The sequence below is a fragment of the Apodemus sylvaticus genome, chromosome X, assembly GCF_947179515.1.
Source record: "Apodemus sylvaticus chromosome X, mApoSyl1.1, whole genome shotgun sequence".
In the NCBI taxonomy this organism is placed as follows: Eukaryota; Metazoa; Chordata; class Mammalia; order Rodentia; family Muridae; genus Apodemus; species Apodemus sylvaticus.
The window spans coordinates 101,740,676-101,765,557 of record NC_067495.1 but is presented as its reverse complement, the minus strand read 5'-3'; the positions used below and the strand labels follow the sequence as shown (position 1 = coordinate 101,765,557).

Below are 24,882 nucleotides of genomic sequence, written 5' to 3'. Positions count from 1 at the left end.
TCTTTCCTACCTTTCAGCACACTGCTCTTTTGGTCTAGGTATTCACATCTGCTATCCATTGTGTTGAAAAGACTCTTGTTATCCCTTCCTCAAGACCCTGAGAGTCCTGTGTTTGTATTAGTATTTGCACTGACTTTTTTGTCACCATGATACAAGTTGGAGTTATCTGGCTAGAAGGAACCTTGGGGATTTTGCCCTTCAGATTGGTCATGTCTGTGGGGGACATTTTCTTGCTTGCTGATTGATGTGAGGGTCTAGTCACTCTAGGTGGTGCTACCCCAGGTCAAGTGGTTCTTCATGGCAGAAGAAAGCAAGCTGAGTAACCAGTGGAGAGCCAGTCAGTAAGCACTTTCTTCTATGGTATTTGCTTCAGTTCCTGCCTCATTCCCTACGTTGATTTTCCTAGATGATGGATTGTGATGCAAAAGTGGAAATGAAATAAACCCCTTCATTGCCAAGTTACTTTATGGTCATGGTGATTCATCATAGCAAGAGAAAGCAAGCCAGCATAGTAGGCTATGCCATGTCACAGTTGTGGCTTTAAATCATAGTTGTAAAAGCAACTATGAGTTACTAAAAAAAAATGGAGACAAGATAATTTGTGCTTTTGTATTGTCACTTCTCTATCTTATTTAGTGGGCTATTTCTATTTAAAGTAAGAGAGTCTTGGGGCTGGAGAGATGTCTCCGTGGTTAAGAACACTGACTGTTCTTCCAGAGGAGCCATGTTCAATTCTCTGCATTCGCAGGGCAGTTCACAGCTGTCTGTAACTCCAGTTCCAGGAGAACTGACACACTCACACAGACATACATGCAGGCAAAACACTGGCACACATATAATAAAAAAGAATAATGAAAAAAGATGAAGAAAGTCTTGCGAACTTCCTTTAAAACAAAGTAACAGTTTTACCAATGCCATTTTTACTCTAAGGCCAAGGACAGTGAAGGAGGATGGTTTCTAGATAAGCATAATTATAGAGCATATTTCACTGTTCTTCGAGCTCTGTTTCATTATATAATTGATACAGCACAACATAACCAAAGGCCAAGTCATGTCAGCCTAAATATGCTCTATATTCTCTTCTTGGGACAAATGAATGCATTTAGTTAGTTTGAGTAATAATTGTCTCCATAATTAGTGCCAGTGTTCCAGGGACAAAAAGAGATTCGACATGCTTTTCAGAGTAACCAGTGCTCTCTAGAGAAGAAAAATATTGGTTACTACTTAGTCTTGCCCCAGAAATTTTAGGTTGTGATATTAAATATTTTTTTGAGACAGGATCTCTCTATGTAGTCCTGGCTGCCTGTGTCCCTTCCTGCCCCTGCCTCCTGAGTGCTGGGATTAATGCATATGCCACCAGACCTGGCCTGGGTGACACTAACTTCTTTTGGGTCCCTCCCTTTTTCCCTCCCTCCCTCCTAACTCCCTCCCTTCCTTCTTCAATGTTTCCCTCCCAGAACACAGTCATGGTGGTCACTTAGAGTCTCTTGGTTTTGTGCTTTGATAATCAATTCTTCCAAGATTTTAGCCTAATTTTTCCATTAGTAGTCACAAACTAGATGTCTGGTAGCCATATACACAATTGACTCCAGGAAATATCTTACTGAATAGTCTTGTAATGGTTAACACATTTCAATTCGTTATCTCTTTTTCAAAATTTGCTCCCAATCAATCTCACAGATATACAATGATGTCAAGTTACAACAATGACAAAACATAACTTTTAAAAAAATGATAAGGAAATAAACTCATTCAACAGTACAGAAACTTCAAGGAACACTGGGATAATTTATTAAAAAAATAAGAATGTCCAGTTAGGAAGATAAAAATGAGAGAAAAATGAATCTACAAATATATTTATAAGTATTACTTTTTTCAAGTAAGCATGAGTCTCATAGGACAGAGCAAATTATTTATAGTTTTCTTACTTGTATGTTCCAGAACAATATTGAGGACCTAGATTGAAAGCATCCTAAATCATTTGATAAAATCAATGAAAAAGCAACCAAATGAATTTTTCTGGTGATAATAATGACAAATCCCTATGTAGCAGATTGTATAGTAGTGTAATTAATTAGCTTAAGATCTTCAAACTGCTGATTTAAGTGAATCACCTATTTTATGATCATAGCTCTGCTGTGCAATTGACCATGTAGTAATCTGGATGGCTAACCTGAAAATATTTTATTCAGCTCTCACTATAAAAATGGAACAGCACCTTATTGTATGAAACAACCACATATTCTAACAGTAATAGATTTGACTGTATATGATCAAAACACCACTAAAAATCTAAACCTTTCTATGTCAGGGTGAAAAAAAGAGAATAAACAACCAGTATTCAAAGGTTTAAAAAAAAGTCCCGTCATGATTTTTTTCTATCTCTTCTTAATCATGTTGTTTCAGGAAACATTAAAATCCAAATCCCTTTGGAGGGTCATCCTGACTTCAAGTGTTTCAGCTTCACAGATATAGGACGCTTTAGCGCTGTTACGTTCCACAGGCTTGGGAAAGTTTACTAACAACTTCCTAAAAATGAGATAAGATAAACAAAATAAGATTAGAACCTGGGATTAACTTCCTAAAGTAAATGGTAATTTTCAATAAGGCAGTGTGTGATAAAAAATAATTATGTAACGCATATCATATGCCAGTTTGGATCCTTATAATTTTAAGCAGGCCAGCTTCATGTGGAATTTAAACCCATTCAATGTGGAAGCAACAAGACCCCAAGTTGGAGGTCAGTGTAGGCAACAAAATAAGAACCTGTCTCATTTTTTTTAAAACATCTAAGCAATTGTTTTGACCGATCGTCTCTCTTTCTTTAAATTGGCTCATTTTACATTGTATACAATCTCAGGGTATGCCTCTAGGCATAGAAATAGATCCATGCCTCTTAAGTTTGTTGGGCTAATCTGGTGTCAATCTAATTTATATGTAGGTGGAATGAAACCAGCAGATACAAATCTGAAATTGGAATGGTTCTTTAACACTTCTTTGAATACCACCTTAGGCTGAGACTCTACTATGAATGCAGACTTTGGATATTTAGCCTGGAATGATTTCAATGCCAAATCAATGAAAATATTTCTTTCTGCTTGCCTCTGGTTCTTTCTACTACACATTGACAAAAATTTGCTGTGATAGATTGCAGAGTTTATCTTGCTGTTTATGGCTCAGTTGCCGGACAGTTGTATGATTTTAGATGTATCACTGCAATATGCTAATCATAATTCTGTCATAGTGGTATGAATTCGAATTATGCATAGGGTCAGTACATGCCGATGCCTGAAGAAATTCAAATATGCAAAATAGATGTAATTTAAATATGCAAATTTAAACGTGCAATTTTAAATATGTGAAACATACCCTCACTTTCTCAGTACAGACACACAGTAGAGACAAGGCTTGAGTGTCTTTTCAAAAGGCTGACAGAAAAACTCTCCTGGATCCATTTCAGTAAAGAAACCTGGCATTTTGTATGTGTGTGCTTGTGTGTGTATGGTGTATGTATTTGTGTTTGTCTGTGGTGGTGCACATGCAAGGGAATGCATATGGAGACTAGAGGTTGGCATCAAGTGCCTTCCTCAATTGCTTTTCATGTTCTTCCTTTCTTCCCTCCTTCCTTCCTTTCTTTGGTCAGTTTATTTTTGTTGTTGTTTTTGGTTTTGTGGGGGGTTTTTTTGCTTGGTTTTTTTTTTTTTTTTTTGAGACAGGCTTCCCACTGTGCCTAGAACTGGCCTGCAAGTTCTGTCGTTGGCTTTTATGTGGGATCAGATCAGAGGTCTTCATGCTCTCTCCCCAGCTTCTGGCTCTTGGGGGTGGTGGAATACTACTTGGATACTAAATTTTATAAGTCTCTTTATAATGGGCTTGATGATCATATTTAAAGAATTTATAATATTCAAAGAATTAAATCATAAAACTAATGAATCCTCAATATGTAAGCAAAATTTAAAATATACTCAAATAACTCTAAAGTTATCTCTATTTTAGTTAAGTTTGCATAGGGGATATGTTTCTCCCTTTACTGAATATTTTATATATAACTACAGTACATGTGCTAGTTAATTTTGTCAACTTGACACAAAGTAGAGTCATCTGAGAAGAAAGAACCTCAGTTGAGGAATTGACTCTCAGAGTGGCCCAGGGCATGGCTATGGACATTTTTTTAATTAATGATCAATGGGGGAGAGCCCAGGGCCCAGTCCACTTGTGGGTGGTTTTACCCCTGGACAGCTGGTGGTCCTGGTTTGCATAAGAAAGTAGGCTGGGCCAGCCATACAGAAAAAGCTAATAAGAAGCACTCCTCGGTGTCCAGTGTCCTCTGCTTCAGTTCTTGCCTCTAGACTCCTCCTGGCCTAGCTTTCCTCAATGATGGAGTATGACCTGAGAATCATAAAGATGAAATAAGCCCTCTCCTCCCCAAGTTGTTTTTGGTCAGCGTTTTACTGCAACAACAGAAAGCAAACTCAGGCAGTATATATACTATTCTTTATTTGTACATGTGCTTTAGATAATTTAACATACAAATGGAGTATACAAATGACCTAGTGCAGCCCAAGTTCTATGTGGAAAAGTACTTCTGTGAGAGACTTTCATTTAGTGAGTTCTGATGGGTATCTGGAGTGATGGCAGAGCTACAACAGCTGCCTCAAGATTGATGGAGACAGGGAGAACTGCTAGAGAAACGGAAATTAACTGCACAGGCTGTAGATATGCGTGTGATGTCAGCAAGCATGAAAATATCGCAGAAGACTGCTATTCGTTTAACTAAGTCTCCTTACAAAGGTTGTAGGGAGAATGAATACATACAAAACATAGCATAAAGCTTAACCACTCCTTAGAATGATAGTAAGAATAGTGAATCTAGTTTTTGTAAGATAACATGTTTATGAGTGTGCGAATACATTCTTTTAAGTGGTGGGAATGATCAGAAGAAATTTTTGATAAGTATTCAACCGAAGATCATTTTGTGTTAAATGAATCTACTGCACAAATAAAATAGTCTTTTGACGACTTTCCTTTTTGAAACCTTCTCAAAGTCTCAAGCTCAACAAAAGAAAATATTGATAATAAAAGGAAAGAATGTTCTAGGAACTACCTGCTTCCCAATCCCAGTAGGGAATGGTGATGAGTTCCAGAGCTAGGGCCCACAGCAATCACTCGTAGATGCTCCCTTGGGGGTGCTCACTACTGTGTAGTCACATGGAAATGAGGCAAGTCCGTAAGACAAGGAGACAGTGAGATATTTTGTTTAATACACATCTGGTTCCAGCAATGTCCTTTGTAAAGAGTTTTGAGAAGCGGGACTCGTTCATCTATGCGTCAGATGAAATGTTTTGTAAGAAATTTCCTGTGTATGTAGTTGAAGGAACATGATTTGAGCCTATATACTGCAAAGAAAGACTTTGTGCATTTTTTTAAAAATGCACACACTCAAATTTTATCATAGAGACCTACTACCATTCAAAATGTTTAAGGATAATGCTTCTTTTATATAACCAAATTCCATATTAGTATAAAAGCAAGACTTATAGCTCAGCAGAATTTCACTTCTAGTTGTTTTTAAACTTTTTCTGATAGCCAGAGCTATATTAGATTGTCAAGGATTATGTTTCAGTGGTGTCAACCTTCATCTAACATGCAGGGGCAAAATATGAAAGCTAGGTATTTGCAAACATCTTTGAACTGAATACTGAGTCCTTTGCATTCCAAGCTAGTATTTTAAACCCAGAGTTCCATCCTAGCCCCCCACATTCAATTTATTGTATAGATCAAATTTCTGAATTATCAATGGAAATTTCACCTTCCTTAGAGTTTTAAGCTTGAGGAAAACTAGCCCTACTTTAAAAAGCAACAATCTAATGAGTCATTATTATCATAATATTCTATTTCAATCTTATGTCTCACTCACTTTTTTGGAGTACGAAGATCAAGGAGCATTTCTTGGATGTCAATTTGAATTTCAGAAGGGCTTGTATTGGGCAGTTTAATTTTCACCTAAGATAAAATAAGAAAATACTGTCATTTTGGAGAACAGATACTTTTAAAACCATTAGAATGTATGTGGAGTGGCAATATAATATTTACTCGAGAAGGCGCCAACTATGTACCAGGCTCTGTGCCTTCCTTTTCTTGATCTTTTTTTTTTTTTTTTTTTTTGATTTGGTTTTTTTGAGACAGGGTTTCTCTGTGTAGCCCCGGCTGTTTTGGAACTCACTCTGTAGACCAGGCTGGCCTCGAACTCAGAAATTCGCCTGCCTCTGCCTCCCAAGTGCTGGGATTAAAGGCGTGCACCACCGCTGCCACCACTGCCAGGCCCTTTTATTGATCTTATGGAACAGGTTATTAGGCCCGTTTTACTAGTGGAGAGACTGAGGAATTTAGTAAGTGGCTAAAGGGCAGCCATCAGTAATGGAACAGAACTTCTGATTTACCATTAGATTGGGGAGGTAATCATTGACCACCTTCATGTAAGTGGGTTTCATATAAATGAATAAACTATGTTAGGTGTAGGTTGTTGATGCCAATTTGTAGTCTCCTGGAGAAAATACCCATACCACATTTCCTATGAAAGTATTGGTCTCTAGAAAAGTTAAATTAACAAAAGAAAAACAATAACATAATCTCCACCTCCCAAGGACTACCTACTAGTTCAGCAAGATTTCACTTACACAATTGTCTCATCACAATTACCAGAGGGCCCAGCAGCAGTTCCACATATCAGATGGTATATCCCAAAGCATTGAAAACAAGAACACAGGGCCAATTGTGGCTATATATTGAATATGAGGAAATCTGGGGCTACATGAGATATTGCCTCAACACAATAGCAATGAAAAGGAAATATATTCAAAAATTTGCACATGGTTTTGTCCATAGCAGCAGTATTTATCATACTTGAAAGGCGTAGAAAAACCAAAATATGCATCAGTTGATACATGGATAGCGAAAGTGTAACATGTCCATACAGTGGAATATTATTCTGCTGGAAAAAAAGACAGAGTACATTAATGTGTTTTAAATGTGTATGAGTATTTTGTCTGCATGTTTGTCTGTGCGCCACATGTATACCTTGTGTCTAGACATCAGAAGAAAATATAGAATCTCCTGTGACTGGAGTCACAAATGTGAGCCTCCCTGTGGCTGTTAGAAATAAAACCCATGTCCTCTGCCAGAGACACCAGTACTCTTTACTGCTGAGTCATTTCTCTAGCCAGACAAAGTACATTTTATTGATCAATCCTGAAAACATTTTACAAAAGGAAGGAAGCCAGGCATTAAAAGGTGTGTTTTGTAGTATTCTACTTAGATGGCGGTGTTAAGCATAGGCTGATCCAGAAGACAGAAAGTAGACTGGGGTTTGATGGTGGTTGGGGAGTAGAGAAGACTGGTGTCTGCTTAACATGTGTGAGGTTTCCTTTTAGGTATATGAAAATAATTTTGAAATAGATATTAATGAAAGTTATATTACACTGTGAATGCACCAAGTGTCACCAATGATAAATGTATATTTTACCACAAATTTGCACTTCTCTAATTTACATCTATTTTAGTTGGAGTTTTTATTGCTGTTACAAAACAACATGACCATAAACAACTTGAGCAAGAACATGTTAGCTTATTTCATCTTAGATTCTGTAGTTCATTATTCACCAGGACAGGAACTTGGAGGCAAGAACTAGTGCAGAAGCCATAAGGAAGGATTCTACTGGCTTGGTCCACACGGCTGGCTATTTTTTTGCTTCCCAAGACCACTTGCTCAGAGATGTCACCATCCACAGTGAGCTGAGCCCTCCTATGTCAATAATAAATAGAGAAAAATGTACAGCAGGCTTTCCCAAGGGCTAATATGGTGGGAACATTTTTTCTCAATTGACATTACCTCTTCAAAAAATCTATCTTGTGTCAAGGTGACATAAACTAGCCGGATGAACATCTACTTTTTTTTTGTAATGGTAGATGACATAAATTATGATATACACACAAATGTGTGAGGACATATAATTTCTGTAAAAAAAAAAAAAGGAACAAAAATTGTATCCAAAGTTCAGGTAAATTATGAAGCTTTTTCTTCATAAGGTTTCTAAGATAACCTAGGATACCTGACATTTTAGTTATTTGGAGAGTCCAATTGCTGTAATTGCCTGGGTAAATGCAAGCTTTAAAGGAAATGGGTATGAAATAGTGACATACTGTCATTTCCTCCTAACATGCTCAATGCACACAACGGTGGCTCCATAGTGTGAGGTATGAGGATCAATACATGCTTCTGAGTTACATTTTCTTTATTAAATCTGTATGAGAGATAACAATTGAGAGGTGATAGCATTTCATACATGCAGTGCTTAACTTTTTACTCAAACAATTAACTTCTAAAATACATTTTAGTAATTAAATCTTCCTAATTAGAGATGCCTTAGTGAAACAAATAGCACATATTTCACAGAAGCAGTTAGAGGCACTCTGACTCAAAACAAATGAGCATTACATTGGACAAAAAGGTCTCACTTTTACTGAAATAACTTTCCAGTCGATAGTCAATTTGAGATGCCCTTTAATGTCTTGTACTGGCCAAATGGATCAAGGGATAGAACTATTTGTTTCTTGACTTTGAAATGTTTAGATCTTGAGAATAAAATGGTATCTCATGCATGTCGAAAGGATAATCGAGGAAGGAAAGAATGATGATGTATGGGAAGTTTAGATAGACTTCCTAGGCAGAACTTCAAAGTGGTTATTATAATAACCTGTGGTTCCACTGAAAGATAATTCAAAGAAACAGCCCACTAATTTTTCCTCTTAAGAAAATTAAAAGTGTCTGCTACAATATTTCAAAGGTGGGACAAGAGTAAAGACAGCTTAAGTGGGATGGAGCACACCAATATCTCACAAGATAAGGATTCCATGGGGCTCTGAACAGAAAATCCCCTCCTGAAAACTGGAAGGGCTTGTACTTGTCATGGGGATCAAGAGATACAACTGTTTTCTTACTTTGAACTGTTTAGATCTTTAAAAGTAAAAAAAGAAAGAAAGAAAGAAATTATCTCTTGTAATCTTAACAGTAAACTCCTACTGAAACATGAGTTAGACTTGTTTAATAATTGGTTTTGTCAATAAATACTTAGAAAATAGTTGACCTCCAATTGTGCGAAAGACTTACCTTGTTAAAAATTGCCAAGTATGGAATACCACTGACCAAACAAACGCATTTAGGATCTTTCTTTTACATAGTGTAGGAACTGAATTCATTTAGAAAGGACTAACCAAAGAAGATCCTAACATTATCAATAGACATGCTAATGCTAAGAGGGGAAATTCTATGCGGCTCCATACCCTAGACAAGGAACTACAAGCAATTAATGACTGCTGAGAGGGAAGGATGTGCCCCCTAATTAGCTACCCAATGCAAAACAGTCAGCCCTAAAGTCATATGCATACAAACAATGAAAATGGACTCGGCATGTTGTATTTATATATATTTGTGGATAAAAACATACACACACACAATAATTAAAAATAAACAACAACAATATTAATAATAGACAAAGAGGCTAGCAAATTCAGGGGGCACATGGCAGGAGTTGGGGGAAGGGGCAGGGCAAAGTAATGTAAAACATTTCAATTAAAAACAAATTTGAATCAAAGAATAATTTTAAATTATTTTTTGCAACTTGGCTAGTACATACTATTTATTGAAATTTGAGTAAAACTCAGTATATACAGATGATTTTGTTTGTGTTTTGAAAACTGTTCTAAATTAATTTAAGGACTGTGGATATAACAAAATACTTCAATTTTCAAAAATATAGACACTATTCCTGATATATTTGATTCTTTAAAAAAGTTAAAATTGAGTTTCATTATGAAACAAAATAACATCAGGTAATTGTGTTTGGAGAGGCTTGGTGAGTTTTATTTTGAATTGCTTGAACAATTTAATTTCCCCTTGTTGACCTATGAAAACAGATGAGATTTTTTTTCCAGACGACCACAGTAGTTTATAAACAAAACCTCTTGAACAACAGTAATCCACAGAAAATGAAAATAAAACAAAACAAAACAAAACAAAGATGAAGGATCCCTACCTTGAATTTACATAACTATTCATCTCTAAAGAATAAGTACTTAGAAACGTGTTCTCCAAAACAAGGGCACAAAAGTCAATAAAGCATAGTTTTAATTAATGTATGCTTTCTATAATGTCATTATCTTTTGAAACATTCTAGTATGACATTGCCACTCCTTCCTTTTCTTTTTAAAATATGTCCGAGAAATACAACTCCTCTCTTATCATAGGAGTCAAGCTTGGACCCAGGTGTGGTGGGGCAGCCTGTAACCCCAGCACTTGAAAGACAGGCAGGAGGATTGGGAGTTCAAGGCCAGAGTAGGGAACATAATGAGACAAGAAAGAAAGAAAAAAAGCTCAGTTCATCCACAGACTTCCATAATCACACAGTCGCCCAATTGTCCCCTGAGCGGTCAGTCCCTCGCCACTATCAGTCAGTCCCTCACCACTATCTGTCTTGATATAACCCAAAGCCAAGCCATTCTGCTTCTATCTCCATTTTCTCACAACAATAAGAAGCCTTCTTCTTTGTAACCTAATAATTATCATACGGCTATTCCTATCTCTTTCTGCTGCTGTGTCCTACACATCCAGGATTCCGCAATGCCTTCTGTTAGGTCCATTGGACCACACAGTGCCTCACTCTTTCTTCATTGCTTATCTCCTTGAATACTCCCAGCATTTTCTGACAAAATGAGGGCACTGTTTTCCCCACGGTCTTTTCAGTTGGTTCCTATTTTGTTTGTTTGTTTGTCTTGTGTGTATTTTCTCATATCTCCTTTATATGACTGTCTGTCCCTTCTGTTTCATTAAAAGAATTCCATGCCCTATAGCCTTCCAAGTAACAAAACCAGACAGAAAAATGAAAAGTACTGTGTGATCTCTCTTATAGGTGCAACCTTTCAAAAAGGAAATGTGTAGAGAGAGAATAGTGGACCAGACATAGAGGAATGCGAGAGTCAAGTAAAAAGAGTTCAAAGTCTCAATAACATAAGATGAATAAACCTAGAGATTTGAAATACAGCATGAAGACTATAATTAATAACAAATATTTCCTGAGATTCAACTTTAGGTACCCTTAACAAACACACCTGAAAATGTAACATGTGTAATGAGGTATATAAAAACTGAACTGACTGTAGTAATCATTTCATTATGTGTATGGATAGCAAACCATCTTAAATATATGTCATTAAAATTTCCATATCGTGGCACTATACTGCACATTACTGTTTATATTCAAATCATTTACCAATTTCCAGGACGGTTTTGATTTCACTAAATAGTTCTTTTTTTCTCTATAATATTTCCAATAGCACCTCCTGTCTTCAACCTTAGTGATTCAAACGTTTACTCAGATTTTTCTGATATTCAAATTTCACTCCTTCATCTCCTGTAAATCTTTGCTCAAATAGTGCCTCCTGAGAGGCCTTTGCTGACTATACTACAACTATTCCAATCAAGGAATTATTCATCAATTGTTATTGTGTGCATACTGTGTATATGCATATATTCCTAAATAAAATCTATTTAGTCCATATAATGTTACAAAAGGGCTGACTGTTGGCAAGGGACAGACACCTAATTGATGTGCTCTTTCCTGAGCATGATCACTTCTCCCACTAGCAGCTTTATTCATTTGCTGTAGTTCTTTATGTAGGGTTGAGGCCTTGTGGGTTTGTCCCCGCCCAGTTTGGCATGTTCCCTGGTGTCATCTTTACTCTGCTCACAATTGGGTAGTCCTGTTGGTGAGACTTTGGTAGCACAGCTTCTGATGTTGCTAGGAGACACAATCTCTCAGGAAACTCCGTGATCTAACAATCTTTCTGTCTCTCTTTCATAGAGTGTGGGGGCTGTGGGAGGGTTCAGAGGGAGGGAAGGGAAGGGAGAAACATCACAGCTAAATGACAAGCTAAAAAATAAACAGAAAAGGAGCTATTCATAAGAAGCTGTGTCCATTATTTATTACTATTCCATACTATGGATCTGGGAGTATTATTGCTATAACAAACAAAAAAGAGATAGGTGGTAAAATGATGGAAACATGGGAAATAAACTCACTATATGAGAAACGAACATTCCACATAGAATGAAATAACTTGGTATACAGAAGCATCAGAACCATACGGCTAGAGCAAGCAGAAACTAATGAACAAGTAAGGAAATGGAACATGAGATGAAACTAAAGGAAGGTAAAACTGAGAACACACAGAACTTCACAGATCAGGATAAAGACCTAAGTGCAAAAGGACAGCATTTAGGGACCTATGTAAAGAAAGGCATGATCTAGTTTTGTATTTGTTTGCTATCTTCTGTTAAAAAACCAATTTTGCTATATAGTCCAGCCTAGCCTCAAATGTACTGAGTAGCTTACACTAACTTTGAACTCACCATTCTCCCAGTTTATCTTACAAAGGGCTGGGACTTGCTTACTTTTTAAAGATCTCTTACAATGTGTGTCAAAAGGCTATAGTTGAAGCACAGAGATGAGTCAGAGGAAAATCAAAAATGGACCAGGCAAGAATTGGTGGTCCTTTGGAACATAAAATCAATAGCTGTGGTAATTAAAACTAGTGGGGCTTTAAAATATATTTTGGAAGTACAACAAATAAGACTCACTGATGCCTTGACCCTGAAATATCAAAGAAAGAGGAATGAGTGCTGAGTCAGGGTCTTAGCTTGAGCCTGCTATGTGCTAGGCAAGGACTGTTATCTCGTAGCTCTAGTAAATAGTATTGCTATGAGAAAGCCAGAAGAGACGGATGTCAGAGAGCACAATTATGAGTTCTTTTATGGACATGTTGGGTTTCTGTCACCTACTAAAAAAGCAGGAAGTAAGCCAAGGGACTAACCCGAAGGAGAACAGATAGAGGGAAAAGGACATAGGTCAAAGCTCAAGGGAACTGCAAACAGTGATATGGGAGCAAAGGGAAGGAGGAATGCAGTGATGCGAGAGGAAAACCAGGAGTTAGATCATCAACGGAGAGAGAAAAGTTCTTTCAAAGAGGAAAAAGCCACCAGCAGGGAATTCTGTTGAGTGGTTACCCCATACCTCCAAACTCTCTCTGTGTGGTCACCCCGTAGTAGCTCCAAACTCTCTCCCACTGTGCTATTTATTCAGGGACAAAGTATGGTCAGTATGTAGATCAGGCTGGCCTCAGACCTGTGATCTTTCTGTCTCCATTCCCCAAGTGCTGGAATTACAGGCATGCACTACCACACCCAGACAAACTGTCCGTTTCTAATCAGGGTCTCTAAAGTAGAGGAAAGCAATTTTGGTGTGTTTGTGTAGAGAAATTCTTTAGTTTTCAAGATTATCCTTTAGTGGCTGGTTGCTAAGGATGGCTCTCAGGGCCTGGCATGTTCTCAGCGAGTACTACCCACTCAAGACTGACCTTCTTAAGGCAGGAGTTAATAATCCCTGGCCTCCCGAGTACAAAGGATAATATCCTGGAATCTTAAGTGAAAATGCATCTGTTCTTTCCTAGGCATCCTTGAATACATTTTAGAGTTTGTTTATTTGACCCAGTAATACACAATAGGGAAAAAATACATGTTAATAAAAGAATAGATATTTGTCTTTAGCTTGAATCATACTTAAAACAATCCTCTTCTAGAATGTTTTCCAAGTTCTATGTATGCTTCCACTTCTCTTCCCTTTTCTATACCAAACTCTCTTATAGAATAGTATGGCTTTTGCTGTCCTTTTGTCTTTGCTTCCATGGCTCTGTTCAAGTGGCCATTGCTCAGGACACTGAAGCTGCTGTCTTCCAAAGACCAACAAATGGTTCTTTTTATTTATTTATTTTCTCACACTTATTTTTTTTCTTGAGACTCATCCATGAGTTGGCATAATTTATACCCCATCCTCTCTCTCTACCTGCAATTCTTCCTGTGTCTCCCCATTCCTTCTCAAATTCACGAACTCTTCTTTAATTATTACTGTTACAAACACACAGACACACACACACACACACACACACACACACACAACCTATACATATGTGTATGCCTGTGAATATAGGTCTGCTGAGTCCACTTAGTATTGCTCATATGCATATGTGTTGAGAGCTGGCCACTTTTTTTTGTTTGTTTTTTTGTGTAGCACCGGCTGTCCGGGAACTCACTCTGTAGACCAGGCTGTCCTGGGACTCAGAAATCCGACTGCCTCTGCCTCCCAAGTTCTGAGATTAAAGGCATGCACCACCACTGCCTGGCAAGCTGGCCACTTCTTAATTTTTCCATGTAATATACTTTGCTCATATTCTTCCCTGTATCCCAAATCCTCCCAGATCCTCACCACCTCACTACCTAACCAACTTCATGGGCTTCAGTGTTCTATCTCTATCAAAAACACCACACCCAATTAAAAATCAAAACAAATTAACAAAAAAAAAACCCCAAAACAAAAAACCAAGCACCCTCAAGACCAGATTGGTCATGGTCCCCTAGGGGAAAACCTACTACTTTTATTGGGCTTAAACAGTGGTACTCTATGTTGTGATCATAAAAAGAGAAAGAGGCTAAGAGAATATGTTCTACAGCAGAGTGGGGGAAGGGGGTGCCTCTGCGGGCCCATGTTGAGATATCCCTTTCCCCTGAGGGACCAGATAGATGCCAGTATAGTATGGAATAGAGTTTATTCAGAGCATGGGATGGGAGTTAATAGGGTAGTAGAGGCAGAGAGGGGCAGAGAGGGGGAGGGAGTAGAGAAACAGAGGCCGGACATGACCATGTAGAGAGGGGGAGGGGAGGAGAGCCCAAGAGGGGGCAAGAGAGAGCTAGGAGAATGTGAGAATAAGAGATACAAAAGATATAAGGGGGGGCTGAGCATCCCCTTTTATAGTAGGCCAGGCATACCTGGCTGTTGCCAGGTAACTGCAGGGTAGACCTTAGACAGAATCCTAACACTCAACCTTCCTAATGCTGCAACCCTTTAATATAGTTCCTCATGCTGTGACGACCCTACAACCATAAAATTATTTTCATTTCTACTTCATAACTGTAATTTTGCTATTGTTATGAATCATAATGTAAATATCTGACATGCAGGATATCTGACAGGCAACCTTCAAAGGGGTCACAGCCCACAGGTTGAGATCCACTGTGTTGAAGGATCATAGCAATGAACCGGCTCCTAATAACAAAGCGACAGACTTGCTCAACCCTCATGAGAGAATCTTCTCAAAGTAGATGAGAATTAGCACAGACACTTACACCTTAACAATGTGCAGAGCCTGAGCTATTCTGGAGCACTTTGTCTTAAATGGGATGTGCTTGTCAAACTCGAGGCTCAAGGGATCTGTGTGAAAGAGGAGGCGGAAAGACTGTAAGAGTCAGAGATTGTAGATGACCCCAAGGAAACAATGTCATCCAGACACCACAGACGTGATACATGTATGAACTCATAGAATATGCAGCAGCACACACCAAACTCACAAAATTACTGCATGGGGAATGGGAAGGGAAAGGAGAAAGGGGACACCAAGTCCCACCCTTAATCCTACTTGTAGTTGGTTTCATTGTCAATTTTCTCCAGTAGAGTGTCACTTGCTATGTCAACCACACCCCAAAGCAGGTCAAATGCCAAGAAGCAGTTGGCCAGCAGAAAGCAGACTCCTGGTTTTTGTGAGCTTTTTATTTTGTTTCTGTTTGGCTGACCACTTTTTATCTAACCAATATAATGGTGTTCCCTGTAATTCGAAGTATCCTTCTTAACCCTTCTCCTTTTTTCCACTTTGACTACGTTATATTTACCTTATGAACAAAAATGTACATATTAGGCTGAGGGGATGGTTCAGTGGGCAAAGGGGTTCATGTGAACCTGAGTACAAATACTTAGACCCCCATCTTCAGTCAGGTACAGAAGTATGTCTGTAATCATAATGCTCCTATGTCAAGATGGGAGACAAAGGCAAGTATCTCCAGCCTGCTGATGCAGAAGCAAACAACAAAGAGACCAGCCTGTCTCAAACTAAGTGGAAAGTAAGGCCCAACATGGGAGATTGTCCTCTGATCTTCACATGTGTGCCACAGACACCACACCTCCTCACCCATCTTATACACAGCATATACATACAAATCACACACACACACACACACACACACACACAAATGTTTAGAAAGTATTCCTATTAATGAGGTACCACATGGTGTTTTGATACATTTATACACTATGTGATGTCTAAATCAAGTTAAACCTTTCTTCCCCAATACATATCCTTTCTTTATTGTGCAAACACTGAAAATCCTTTCTTCTAACCTTCTGAAATGTACAGTCCGTAATTATTGCCTGTAGTCGCCCTGCTGTGCAATAGGATCCCAGAGTTCCTTGCTCTTGTGTGACTATAATTTACTGCCCACTAACCATCCTTTCCCCATTCTTCTCCCCCTCCATTCTCTACAGCCTCTGGTAAATAACTATTCTACTCTTACAGTAAAATTGCTTATATTCTATGTATCTTCCTTTGTTCATCCCTACCTTAAGCATTGATGTTTTTCAAGTTATGAAACTGCTTGTCTGTAATCAAATGTTTCTGCCACAATAATTATGGGGCATGTGATTTTGATCATTTGATGAAACTACATCAAAAGGGCCTCATTGAAATGTAAAATTACTGGTGATTCTTATTACTACATAATATGTATAAGACATTTTGCACCCTTATTCCATTCATGATTTTAAGGCCTTCTTGGAGTTATTATGTATCTCACTGTGAAGGGCTTTTATTTTTCACATTGCTAATACTGGTATTTTTTATCATCATAAATATATATTACTTTCATAATCAGAAATATATTAAGTCAATACAATTATATTACCTTTTAAGAAGATATTTGTTATCCTCTCCCACCACCATGATCATTATAAAGTAATGCTATAATATTAACTATAAATGCATGTATGTTACTGAAAGAACTATTAGAAATTTAATTGAAGGTTTACTGTGCTGCCTCAAGCTGATAATAAGGAATCCTATTACAGCTCAAATATCCTTCTCCCTGATACATGGCTTAATACGTAACTAATCAAACAAGGTCAGCATAATCAGGAAGCTCAACAAAATGAGACAAAATAGGTTTCTGTCCTCTAGAATCTTAAATGGAAAAAGATAATCAACTTCATTACTAAAGAGACTAAATCTATTTATTTATTAGGAGTAAATGAATACGACTGTTTTAACCTTAAGAATTCAAGAAGTACACTATTCAAAAAATCTCAGTAAACAGTTTAAAATGATTGACAGATTTGTAAAAATCAGTGCATGTGATAAACATATGATTCCTGGTTGTATCGACTGGATGATGACTGACTTTTAGTCTACCCCTGAATCCCTCTCAGTTCTCAGTGAGGCTCGTGGATGGGAAGCAGACTCCTAGTTCAAGCTCTGAAGAGACGACCATGAAAAACAAAGCAAATAGAACCCTCAAAATAGGAGAACAAAAGGACTTTGCATCGATTCTAGTTCAAAAGAAATATTAAACTACCAGCAGACTTTTTCCCTCTTCTGGAACAAATAATGAATCACTTAGCTGAATAACTGTGGCCTATTCAGTTTGGGACATTAAAAATGGAGATGAGTGAAAATGGGAATTTATGGACCTAAATCGCCAGTGTAGTCACCTACTTCTTTTGCGGAGGTCAGACTATCTCCCTACATATCACAGCTACCCATACTTCTGCACATGTGATCACACATTCTACCACCCAAGGAGAAATATATTGAGAGAAACATATGAGATCAAGAGAAATATATGAGATCAAAATCAAGTCTGAAAATCAACAATTCCAGTCTCTTTCTTCTTTGAGTTCCATATAGATTTGCATTTAATAGCCTGTTAGAAACTCACTCACAACAAGAGTTCCCACTGTGTTTTAAATTCAAACTAAGAAGAGCTTAATATAACTCAGTCTTAGAACATTGTTTCCTTCGATTTCCATTCCATACTTCGCCTTGCAACATGCAAACAAAATAGTACAAAGTAATGGGTGGTGATTGTTAAACTGTAGAAAAATCAGGTGAGCTGTAAGAGAAAGAGGTATCACTGTCTGAGTGTATCGTTTCCAGATAACTCATTACTATCCTATACCTTGGTTAAAGCCATCATCATATTTGTAGTCCCTCAAGCTAGAAAACTGGCTCCTATTTCTCCCTTAAATATTGCACCAACCACTTTTCAGGTCCTAAAAATATTTGTTTGCTTGTTTGTTTTTCAAGACACGGTTTTTCTGTGTAGTCGTGTCTGTCCTGGAACTCCCTTTGTAGACCTGGCTGACCTCAAACACATAGATCCATTTTCCTCTGCTTCCTGAGTGCTGGGATTTAAAGGCATGTACCACCACTGCCCAGCCTATGCCTTATTAATATTACCATCGGAACGTTTACTGAACTCTTTGCTTTCCAACCTCACTGTCACAGCTGAGACACTATCACCAGGTTTCCCAAGGTCACCCTTTTTCCCTATCACCATCACCAAACTGAGGGAGGTATATGTTCACACCGCCTCTGGAGTTCTGAAATACAGTTGCCACCATTGAACTCACCCATTGTAACACCCCTATTCATTAAACAGGAAAGTTGAAATCTAACGGGCTCTTCTCCTTTCCCTTCCATGTCGAAATAACTTGGTAACTTAAACGGTAGAAAAATACTTTTTATTTTCTCACAAGTCTAAAGCCAGGAAATCAGAAATTAGAGTAGGGTTGGTTATAGTGAGGGGCTTCTTCCTAATATATAGGTGGTCCCTGTGTCACAACATGGTAGAAAACCAGTGAGCAAACATTCCAGTGTCTCTTCTTACAAGGTCACTCAGCCTGTCCTGACAGCCCACGATTTGGCCTGAACCTATTTCCTAAAGGCATCATCTTCAAATTTTCTCATGCTTAAAACTGGGTTTCCATATAGGAATTCGAGGGGTACATTATTCAGCCAAAGCACTTAGAATGACATTCAAGGGTTTTTACATCTAGCTCCATATCTTTTATACTGTCTTATTTTCTCCATGTCTACAAGTATTCTGGAGTGCTAAGAATTTCACAAATAGTTCTCAAAGCACATATGTATACAATGACAATTGAAAATGATAATGAAAATAAGTGGCAAAGAGGAGTATATGAGAGGGCTTGGAGGGAGGAAAGAGAAAGGAGAAATGTTTATATTATAACTTGAAAAATTAAAAAAAAAAGTAAGAGAAAACACACCACCTCCTCTCATTGTGTCATGGCTTTATTCTTACCTATCACTTTGTTCCGAAGGCATTCCATCCTTTGTTGCCTGACAGAACATTATCTGTCTTTCCATGCCTTCTCCATGCTGAATAACGTGGCATTTCCTTTCCTTGCACTCATATCACTCTGCCCTTACATCAATCAGATCCCAACAGCCTTAGAACCGCCAGACCTTACAAGTGTGATATTAGACAAATTAACTGCTTGTGTTTCCATACCCTAATCAGTAAAAATGGGACTAATAACAACATCTATGTCAGCTGTGGTGTGGTGATTAAGAAGGCAGTATGTGACACTTCTAGAGAAATAAATGCCTAGCACATAATAAACATTGTATTAACCATGAGCTATTTCTCCTACTATTGAGTAAAAGAAAGCTGCAAGACAAAAATCATTTCTTTATAGTGTATGGAAATGTCTCTACTATGCCACCCTAGCGACCTTGAAGTATCCACATAGGCCTTGTAAGCAAGGTAAGACTAGAGGGTGACCTAGGTCTAGGCAGAACACATTAGAATCCTCTGGAAATGTGGGATGATAAGTAACCTTTGAGGAATTGCCCCACTGCTATTTCTTATCTGTCTCTCTACCTTGTAGGAGGCCCTCAGTCTTGTAGGAGGTTGCCAGGAGACAGTTTTTCACAGTGCTTCTTAGTTCTAGAAAAGCACAGAAGTTCCCATTTTATTTATTTTGAATACAGATACAGTATATAACAAGTATACAGTATATATACATAAGTATGTATATATATATACAGATACTTTATAGCCTTTATTATATAGCAAATATAATATATATACATACTTTACACACACACACACACACACACACACACACACACACACACACACACACCAAGTATATAGTACAGAGGCAGGCTATAAAGTAGTTGGCTATAGTGCAGAGTTGCCCCTACAGCAACAGTCTACCCTACCGCTCAGGTTACCTGCCATCTGGACACTTTTAGTTTGATATTTTCCTGTGAGCAAAGGATTTGAGGAACTGATTGAAGAGTGATCTTGTTAGCACTGTCTGCATAAGTAATAATCTCCTTCCCTTGGGGTGGTGTCATTGTTTTCCTGTTGATGAATCTGTGAAAAATCTGTTCAGTCTGCCTAGCAGCTCCAACTACACTGCTGCTTAGGGACTGCTTGGTCTTGTCAGTAAGCTAGAAGGAGAAATTTGTTTATTATTTTCAACATTACTTATCCACTGTGTGGTCTATCAATAACATCTGGCACATAGTAAGGTCTCTGAGTATTTGTTGAATTAAGAAATTATAGCAAACAATGATATTCAAGTATTCTAAGATAATATAGTCAGTGATATTTATAGAAAATCCATATAGTGGAGACCATAGGGAGGGAAAAGATAAAGAATATCAAGAATGAAAAGGAGCTAGGAAGTGGTGGTGCATGGCTTTAATCCCAGCACTTGGGCAATAGAGGCAAGAGAATCTTTGTGAGTTCGAAGCTAGCCTAATACATAGTGAGTTCTATGACAGCCAGGGCTGTTACACAGAGATACCTTGTCTCAAAAAGAAAAAGAAAGAAAGGAAAGGGCAATTTTTTAAAAAGTAGGGACTCATGAGGTATAGAGAAATATTTCTGTGGTTGTTTGAATGATAATGGCCCCCCAGGGGCTCATACATTTGAATATATGGTTCCAACTTTTTGGATTGTTTAGGAAGGATTTGGAGGTGTGGCCTTGTTGCAAGAGGTGTGTCAGATTCTATCATTGAGGGAAGTCAGAGCTGGAATCTGTATGCAGGAATTGATGCAGTGGGCATGGAGGAGTGCTTTCTTATTCTTTTGCTTCTTCTGGGTTGCTCAGTTTGCTTTCTTTTACAGCCCAGGGCTACCTGCCTAGGGTTGGTACCACCGTGGGGTGGGCCTGTCAGCATCAATCATCAATTGAAGAAAATACATACACAGAGTTATCTGCTGCCCAATCTGATGGTGGCATTTTTCTAACTAAGGTCTCTTTTCAGATGAACCTGGCTTGTGCCACGTTGACAAAAAATCTAACCAGCACAGATGAGGTCAACAGTTTCTTTACTCTGAGTCTTGACAGTGGAGTTAAGCAATAAAAATGGAGGTCACTATTCATTTACTCACAGAAATAAATACAAGCTAAAATTTGGGAGTCTGATTATTTTCTGTGCAGCAAATCAAACCCATGACCTTCTGCATGTTTCTATTTCTTTTATTATTTATGACATAAGCATTTCCAACCCAAGACAGGGAACTAAATTTTTTTCTTAAAAAAGTCTGTTTTGAGAGTCAGTGTACCAATATAATATTGCCCACACTTATTCTTGATTCTTGTTATAGTCACCATTTACTCAAATATATCATGCTTGTACACTTTCTCAAATGCTCTTATCTCTGTTTAGGAGACCTTTCTTTGCATGTTGTCCGAATCCTATTCATCCAAATGGACTTAACTGATCTTTTTTTTCTGATCATAATTCTGCACCCATTACATTCCTTCACATATAGACTAACCATACAGACCTCCAAGGATTTTTTTTAAAAAAAAAGACATCTATTACTGTCACTGTAAATATCTTTTTAAAATCAATATATAAACTCTCTGCTTCACCCTGTTCCAGAGACAGCCTCATCTTCTTATACAGTGCCAGCCTCGTCCCATAGACAAGATGGTGAAGGTTGGTATAAATGGATTTGCCATATTGGGTGCCAGGTTACCAGGGATGCCTTCTGCTCTGCACTTGGCAAAGTGGAGATTGTTGCCTTCATTGACCTCAACTACATGGTCTACATGTTCCAGTATGACTCCATCCATGGCAAGTTCAATGGCAGAGTCAAGGCTGAGAATGGGAAGCTTGTCATCAATGGGAAGCCCATCACCATCTTCCAAGAGCGAGATCCCGGTAACATCAAATGGGCTGATGCTGGTGCTGAGTATGTCGTGGAGTCTACTGGCATCTTCACCACCATGGAGAAGGCCGGGGCCCACTTGAAGGGTGGGGCCAAAAGGGTCATCATCTCCACCCCTTCTACCGATACCCACATGTTTATGATGGGTGTGAACCACAAGAGATATGACAAGTCACTCAAGATTGTCAGCAATGCATCCTACACCCCCAACTGCTTAGCCCCCCCTGGCCAAGGTCATCCATGACAACTTTGGCATTATGGAAGGGCTCATGACCACTATCCATGCCATCACTGCCACTCAGAAGACTGTGGATGGCTCCTCTGGGAAGCTCAGCGTGATAGCAGTGGGGCTGCCCAGAACATCATCCCTGCATCCACTGGTGCTGCCAAGGCTGTGGGCAAGGTCATCCCAGAGCTGAACAGGAAGCTCGCTGGCGTGGCCTTCCGTGTTCCTACTCCCTAATGTATCCATTGTGGATCTGACATGCTGCCTGGAGAAACTTGCCAAGTATGATGACATCAAGAAGGTGGTGAAGCAGGCATCTGAGGTCCCACTAAAGGGCATCCTGGGCTACACTGAGGACCAGGTTGTCTCCTGCAACTTCAACAGCAACTCCCACTCTTCTGCCTTTGATGCTAGGGCTGGCATTGCTCTCAATGGCATCTTTGTAAAGCTCATTTCCTGGTGTGACAATGAATACAGCTATAGCAACAGGGTGGTAAACTTTGTGGCCTACATTGCCTCCAAGGAGTAAGAAGTCCTGGACCACCCACCCACCAGCTAGGACACTGAGAGCCCAAGAGAAGCCCTCAGTTGCTGAGGAGTCCCTGTCCAAACTCTGCCCCCAACACTGAGCATCTCCCTCACAATTTCCATCCCAGACCCCCATAATAACAGGAGGGGCCTAGGGAGTCCTACCTACTCTCCTGAATATCATTGATAAAAGTTTGCTGCACCCCCCAAAAAATCAATATATAGACTATTTCTGCTTCCTATATGTATGTTAGCACTTAGGACAAAGTTTGGTATGTAGTAGAATTCATTTGGTATTTAAAGATGTAGAATAAATATGAAAAGAAAGGGAAATAAGAAAAAAGAAGTAGGAAAGTGGCATAGAGTGGGGCTGTGGTATGGCTCAGGTGACACCAAGACATGAGTTTGTTTCCCCAGAGCCTACATAGAAGTGCCAAGCATGGTGGCTCATGCTTTTAATTCCAAGGCTGAAGGTGCTGATGAGACAGGAGGCCTCCCTGGGGCTCTCTTAGCAGCCACTCTAGCCTAAGTGGTAAAATCCAGGCCATGAAAGTTTTGTCTCAAAGGAAGTGCATGGTGTTCCTGAGATGAGAATAAGAATGACACCACCAATTGTTGCCCTCCAACACACACACACACACACACACAGAGAGAGAGAGAGAGAGAGAGGGGGGGGGGCCATGACACAAAGAATGTTTTAGTTCATGTTGTGATGTTGCTTTTCACTGGGGTCTATGCCTATATTGAATTTAAATGCTAATAATAAAATCAATTTATCTCTATTAGGTTTTATCCCTAGTTGATTATACATTATAAATTCACTTGAGGGAAGGCACAAATATTCTCTACATATTTTTATTTGCTTTTAGGTAAACTGTATATTCCTGTTAGAAGATGTGATTTTGTTTCCAAGATCCTTTATTCAGGATATCCTTAATACTAAAACTAATAGCAATTTGCATAAGAAAAACGGATAGACTAGCAACAGTTTTATTTATTTAGAGCCTAGAATTTCTCCAGTGCTTAGGGCTATCCCCAACACTAGACATCAAAAACATAATTTTACAGTAATTTAAGGGAGAGAAATTTGAATATTACTGGTAAGACCCTGGGAGCTAATTTCTTCAAGATCACTTGAAATCTTAACTCATTAGAGCTTGAAAATTCTCCTGAGGTACTTAAAGTCACTATTCCCATTATGTTACTTGATTCAATTGAATGTCTTAGATTTTGTTAATAAGAGAAAACTTGAAGCTACTGCCAAAAGAAGAGTCCATTTATCATTTTCTTGAGAAAAGATATTAAGCATCTCCTGAGGGTACCTCAGCATTCGATCATGTAAGAGAAGAAAAAGGATTAAAAAAAAGAATAGTCCCTGCTCTGAAAAATAAAATTAAAACACCAATTACATGTACATGTTGCCAAAGTGAGTTGAATTTCACATTCTAGGGTTGAGTCAGACTTTTCAACAAAATCATTTTGAGGATCGAACAGGCAACCCTGAAGTACAATCATTTCCTATTACCGGCATTCCCATTGTGGGTACAGAAATGGTTACATGGTCCCTATGTGTTATGTCATCATTCAAATAATGGAACTAAGCAACATTTTACAGTTATTTTTAGCAGTAAATGTCAGATCTGAAAATCACAAAGAAAACACCTTTCAAAGCTCCTCATTGCACACTGAGTCATCCCAAGAATAGAGAAATAACAGAAAAAGCCAATTCAGGAAAGGAAATCTTTTATCCTATTTGGATTGTCAGCACATCAGAAGGTAGTAACTGGTCAGATAAGCAGACAGAACTATGGAAGGATATTCAGTACTATTAAAATAGTGTCAATGGGACTAGAAATGGCATATTGGGTTATATGACTTTATCTTGTCTATTTGTTAATTTTGTCTAACATATATGCGCTTAGGT

At 38.4% G+C, this 24,882-nt stretch overlaps 1 protein-coding gene and 1 pseudogene across 1 annotated transcript in view; one reads left to right on the top strand and one right to left on the bottom strand.

Annotated features, from left to right (window-relative positions):
• Positions 1-2,402: 2,402 nt before the first annotated feature.
• The window catches only part of Dnaaf6 (dynein axonemal assembly factor 6), a 34,044-nt gene continuing 11,564 nt past the window's right edge, over positions 2,403-24,882 (bottom strand). The window contains exons 5-6 of the mRNA XM_052171000.1: positions 5,918-6,003; positions 2,403-2,529 (exon numbers count right to left, since the gene is read on the bottom strand). Coding sequence (XP_052026960.1) covers positions 2,403-2,529; positions 5,918-6,003 — 213 coding nt within the window. The remainder of the gene's footprint in view (positions 2,530-5,917; positions 6,004-24,882) is intronic.
• On the top strand, positions 21,964-22,959 carry LOC127675059 (glyceraldehyde-3-phosphate dehydrogenase-like; annotated as a pseudogene).